The sequence below is a fragment of the Gavialis gangeticus genome, unplaced genomic scaffold (genome assembly GCF_001723915.1).
Source record: "Gavialis gangeticus isolate Ggan-Ray unplaced genomic scaffold, GavGan_comp1, whole genome shotgun sequence".
In the NCBI taxonomy this organism is placed as follows: domain Eukaryota; kingdom Metazoa; phylum Chordata; order Crocodylia; family Gavialidae; genus Gavialis; species Gavialis gangeticus.
In genome coordinates, this window is record NW_017729033.1 from 71,913,936 (window position 1) to 71,920,158 (window position 6,223).

General features: G+C 38.6%; 1 protein-coding gene across 1 annotated transcript in view; it reads left to right on the forward strand.

Moving 5' to 3' along the window:
• KIT (KIT proto-oncogene receptor tyrosine kinase) overlaps window positions 1-6,223 on the forward strand; it is a 132,340-nt gene that overhangs the window by 107,610 nt on the left and 18,507 nt on the right. The window contains exons 14-16 of the mRNA XM_019525864.1: window positions 1,360-1,510; window positions 4,847-4,935; window positions 5,277-5,404. Of these exons, the coding sequence (XP_019381409.1) occupies window positions 1,360-1,510; window positions 4,847-4,935; window positions 5,277-5,404 (368 nt within the window). The remainder of the gene's footprint in view (window positions 1-1,359; window positions 1,511-4,846; window positions 4,936-5,276; window positions 5,405-6,223) is intronic.

Consider the following 6,223-nt stretch of genomic DNA (forward strand, 5'->3'; position numbering starts at 1 on the left):
TTCTCCCCCTCCCCACCCCCCCGTACTGCATGCCTCCTACCACTGCTTTCCCCACTGCAGCAGTGAGTGACAAATTTAAGATGATTCTGTGATAATTAGATTCTATACATCAAAAATTATAATAAATTTATAAATGTTCCACATATAGAACGTAATTATTGAGGGGGGGAAGTCATCTTAAATTCAAAGTCATCTTGGATTCAGGCAAAAACAGTATATGTTTAAGAATATAAGAACATTAACATATGCACATAAAAATCAACAAAAGAACTAAAGCTTGTGTACAATATAGCTAAATATATATGATCTACCATCTCTTTACTTCAGTGCATCTGAATTCATACCTTAAGGTTTGGAGACTTTCTGGGTTTTATTATTAATTTTATTTTTCCCCCAAGAACAGAACCTTGGAAAATCTAGAGCTCAATGTATATGCAAAACATTGAGTATGTTCATGAACTGAATGGTGAAGGGATGTTACTCAGGTGTACCATAAAGCAAAATTTCTAGGTTGAGTTGGTACATGAGGATTTTATAAGTTATAAACATTTGAAAATAGCATGACTATAATGAAAATCCTAATGTAATTTTAACCGTAGCCTTTGCTAATACGAACTCCATAATGATTAATCTTATGTGAAACCATTCAGATTTGAATGTATTGGTACAGAATAATCCTACAAATGAAATAATGGGCAGTGTGTTTACATATTCAAGTGTCATAGCTGCAGTTATTCATTCAGAAAATATATATTTGATCTATAAACATCCATTCTGTAGATGACTTGATTCCCCTTTCACATTTAATTTTAATATTCTAAGATCTAGTGCAATGTAGTTTTCTGTCTCAGCAGGCTGTTCTATTTGAATGATTTTTCCTATTATACTGCTGAATATAACACTCTACATCATTTCCAAAACACTACTGAAGGAGTGTGAAGCTCTACTGTAAACAGAAGTGAATCAAAAGGATTAATGTCTAAAGCTTGAATTACTCTAACGTTTGGAACAAATAACTTCCTTCAGGAAGTGAACAAAATCAAACAGATGTGTCTGGCCAGAAACATTATCACGTGAGGAAGGGAAAAAAAGACTTATTTGTTTAATTTTTATACAATGCAATGCTATTGATGGGGAAAAATTAATTGGGAATGACATAGTTTTAATTGGACAATAGTTACTAGTCTGTGAATGGAGAAACTGTTGGTGTGGCTTTTCTTTGAGTTTCATGTCTAGGCAGTACTGCAATGGCATAACTTAAAAAGGACAACTTATATGCTTAGCTGAATAATATTTTTGCCTAACGTTTTTAACTGTTACAGCAAAACTCACCTGCTTTTTAAACTCCTGCATCTGTAGGTCCCACTCTGGTCATTACAGAATATTGCTGCTATGGTGATCTTCTGAATTTTCTGAGAAGAAAACGGGATTCATTTATTTGCCTAAAGCATGATGAACATGCAGAAACAGCAGTTTATGAGAACCTTCTGAATAAAAAAGAGCCTTCCTGGTAAGGATGATCTGCCATCATGTAAATGTATTGTCAGAAAGTTCAGAGATGGGGGAAATCAAAGATGACTTCACAAAGAGAATCACAACAGGCTTGTTCTGTGGTATTTTTTTGAGGTTGGGTGCATTTGAAAGAATAATCCCATTAAAAATCACCTGAAAAACAATGTCTTGCATTCAAAAACTTGTCTAACTTTGTCCCAGCTATACTGTTGGTCAAACAGATAGGACTCTAAGAAGTCCTTGCTTCTTGAATAATTTCTGGACCATTACAGGTACATCATTCTTTAACTACCATTAAAAATAATTACATTTATACAATGTAATAAGGCTATAAAGGTTTTTAGGGTTATAATCTAAGTTACTATACACACTTTCATTTTTACTTCATCAAATTTCCTTTGAATATTTAATTCTGTTCCTTGGCTCTAACCATCCACCTTTTTTATAGTTACAATTTATCATTGCAAATGATTATTTTACAACTTGAATGACAGTTTGCATCATGCTATAGTATTATATTCTGCATTATCATGAGTTCCTGCAGTCACAATGGCTTTTCACATCAAAAAATGATTCCTTTATGTATTTGGGAAAACTTGTTGTGTTAAATCTCATCAAATGTTGTGACAGGACAACATGTATCACCATTTTGACATTAGGGCTTCCCCAACTATCACCTCTCTCTCCCCATTATTTTGTGGCTGCTTTCTGTCTGTTTGCTGGTAAACTCTTTGGGCACCTATACACGAGCAGCAAGGTTGCTCTGACATGTTGCAATTGCAGCATGTCAGAGTAAGCTTGATTACTCGAGTTTGCTGCAGCATGGTAACTACTGCATTGAACAAGCTTTAGTTAAAGTGGCCCTGCCACCATTTTTAAGCATGGGGATGGTGATATGTGCTCCTGGAGGTGCCATCTGTAGACTCACATAGGGCCTTATTACACACTAATTTTAGGCAGCTCCTGAAGCTCTTAACCCCTGGATTGTCCACGTTAACACCAAGAACTAGTATTAAACTTACTTTAGACAGCTTAAAATTACATGACTTTGGGGCAAGTTTAGCTCTGCTCCATATTACCCAGTTTATGTCCCATTAATGTGTGGCCACTCCCCACAAATGAGCCACCCAGGTTGCAGTCCTCTACAACATAGTTTCTCAGCCTGTGGTACATGTACCCCATGTATTCATCTAGTACCACAATTTTGCTAAAGGCAAACCAAATGTATTTCTAGGCAATTATAACTAGCCTACATGTAAGTTGTTTGCATCTGTATCATTTAGGAGCATATATTGATCGTGATGTTACCCTTGCTATGCTGGACACAGGTGGGGGGTACGCAGGTACCCCAACACTCTCTCTCCCCCTCTTTTCGTCTTTTCCTCTCAAAACTATGGCAAAAAATTTGGTGCGCTCTGCATTGCACGGCACTTTACATTCCCCAGTAATAATTTGGTGTGCCATGCTTTGCGTGGCACTAGGTTCAGCCCTCCTAGCTTTGACCAACATCACCTCTAGCCCAGGTACATACTTGAGTTGTGCACCCCGGTGTAAAATAATCAACACTACCCACACCAGATCAGACATCTGTCATATCACGGCCTTATATATACACAACCTTTCTTCCAACATATGGCACACATTAGTCTGTAAATATGAAATCCCCTGGAATATTGAGTGTTGGGGTACTTATTAACATTTTCAGAAGTTAGGGGGTACTTGCTACTTAAAAGGTTGAGAAACACTGCTCCACAACATCCCAGGATGCAGTGTCCTGTCCCCCACCCTCCTGTTCTGTGTGGACAAACTTTATACCCCCTAAACTCTGTTGGCCAGGGGGTAGTTCTGGCACCAAGCCAGCTTCCCCTCCCATCCCTGGGGGTGTGACTTTCCTACTTCCAAAGGGTGAGGGGGCAACAAGGCTGGGGGCCAGATCAGGTCCCCATGAGCTGACACTTTCTTCCTAGGGCAGGGGCAGTTGCTCCCCAAAAGTACCTTCCCTTACCCCTCCTACCTCCCAGCCACTGTAGGAATCACAACCAACACCGCACACACCCCAGTCCTAAATCCCAATTTATTAAAACACGAGGCCTACTTTAATTTACTTCCTCTTTATTTCTTTTTAAATTCTTTTTTTTTACTTTTTATCCCTTAAATGGCTGACTTCCTTCATTTCATCACCCTTTCCCTACCCCCATTTCCTTTCACCTCCCATTTCATTACCCACCACCATCCCACTAACTCTTCACCTCTCAGCTTCATGTTCCTGCTGCCTCCTCCTTTTCCCCACACCAGACCCAACCCATCTCTCTCTCTCTGTCTCTCTCTCACGCTCACAGAGCAGAGATAGGAGTCTGTTTTGGCTCTCCAACCCTCTAGTGGCAAGTCACAGCTATGCAGGTGGGGGACAATCAGAAGGTTTGCTCCAAACTGGAGCAAGCATTAACACAAATCAACTTTTGAGCAGCTCAGAATACAATATGTAGCAAGGCTCTCAGAAAACAGAATTGCGCTACTTGAGTGTATATTTGTAAAAAGATTGAGGTTTAACCTTGAATTCTGCCAGATTCTAGCATTGCTGTGTGCTGTCACCTTGCAACTCTTTAACACCCCAGAAGGCAGCACTTCACTGGTGGATAAGATTTTTGGTATATGTCTCTTAACTACCCCCCAGGTTTGGCATGAGGTTAAACTTAGATTCTTTATAAAGTAACTAGATAATTTTGGATAAAAGGTATTTGTGCAGTTCAAATTGATTTTTACTTGTGTTTGTACAATTTTAAAATATATTAAATGAAATTATACTCAGCTTTCCAAAAAATGTTCTTAGATCCATATTACAAACATATGGTACTAGAATCCGTATCTTTGAATTACATGCAAGGAAGAAAAACTCATTTTAAAAACGTACAGAAACTGGCAAAGATCTAAGTGGGCTTGTAACCCAACTAACATTTGGGACTTCTTCAGTATTCAGTTAGCTTTTGTCACTAGAACTATCAAAAGACAGTGAGAGAAGCTATTCTGAGTTCAAAAAGGAATCATTAGAGTGTCATCTGAAACACCTAGCCATTTTTATTTCGGACTCTGCATTAGCTATGAAAAAGATAGATGCCAAACATTTGGGTTATAATCTGAATCAAACTCCTAATTTTGAGATCTGTTTAATTTCTTTAGGCATACCCTTGCAATCTATGTCAAATCTCATCAATTTCTATATATGATTGTTTTTCTTCCATAAAAAACTATTAATTCAGTGTTAAATCATTGTCAAATGTTATATTCAGATTTGTTCTTAAAAGTTTTTGTGTTAAAATCACTTTTGTCCCTACAGTGATATCATCAATGAATACATGGACATGAAACCAGGAGTCTCTTATGCAGTTCCACCAAATGCTGAGAAAAAAAGATCAAGGAAGTCAGGTAAGTATGTAGCCAGGACATTTTTCCAAAAATTAAGAGTACAGATTTTTTTTTCTTTTTTTCAATTTAAATTTTTTTTTCCACTTAATGTGCTTAGTTAAAGCCCTAGTTCAATGTAACCAGGGTTAAAAATAATGATAATAAAACAATAAAGCAGATTTATATTTTTCTCCATTTTAGAATGGGTCGCATTTTATTTTTTTCCCTCTGGCAGTTGGTGTTTGTATGGCTTGAGATTATGTAGTCATCTAGTACCACAATTTTGCTAAAGGCAAACCAAATGTATTTCTAGGCAATTATAAATAGCCTACATGTAAGTTGTTTGCATCTCTATCATTTAGGAGCATATATTGATCGTGATGTTACCCTTGCTATGCTGGAAGATGATGAACTGGCACTTGATGTTGAAGATCTGTTAAGTTTTTCTTACCAGGTAGCAAAGGGCATGAGCTTCCTGGCCTCAAAAAATGTAAGTTGTGAATGTGAGTGATGGTAAGCATCTGCACTTTTCTTCACATAATGACAGTGCTAATCCATAATTTTGCACTGAAAAGTGCTGTTCTGGTTAGAATGACTTGTCCCTCAGGTTTACTTTGCTGGTGTGTAATGCAAGAGCATAGTTGCCTATCTACTACTCAAGATAATGGGAATTGCAGCCCCTCTTTTGTGTACCATAGAACAGAGCTATCTGACATGGGAGGGATTGACTGAAGGAGTTGAAAACCTGTTCAGTTTATCCACACTCACCAGCTCTGTGTCTTTAGAGTGGCTGATATGTTTCTATTTCTATAGCACTTGCTCTACAGTAATAATTATGGGGTAGCTACTAGGGCGTGCAAAGCTTCGACTTAATATTCGATTCAACAAATATTCAACATATTCGACCCTGAAAAGTGAAAGTCGAGTCGAATAGCAGCTGGTCAAATAGCTGTCGAATCGAATACTGGAAGTCAAATATTAACAGCGCGGGTCGAATATTTGACCTGCCTATACTGGATTCCCTGTGGTGGGGGGGAAGGAAAGTAAGGGGAGGGAGGGGGAGAGGGGGAAGGAGTGCTTTCATGACTGACATGTCTGGCTGGCCAGTGACCTGTCAGCATTCTCTGAGGTCCCCTCCAATCCGATTGCTCTGGGGGTGGGCCAGAGAAAATGCATAAAAGGCAGCAGTTTTTCAGCTCCCTGCTTTCTGCCTTGGGGTCAGTTTCTGAGCTGCTGGTGTTCTCCAGCACCCCTGCGTCAGACCACAACAGCTGGAAGCCCTGATCTTCAACAGATTCCCTGCTTGCAA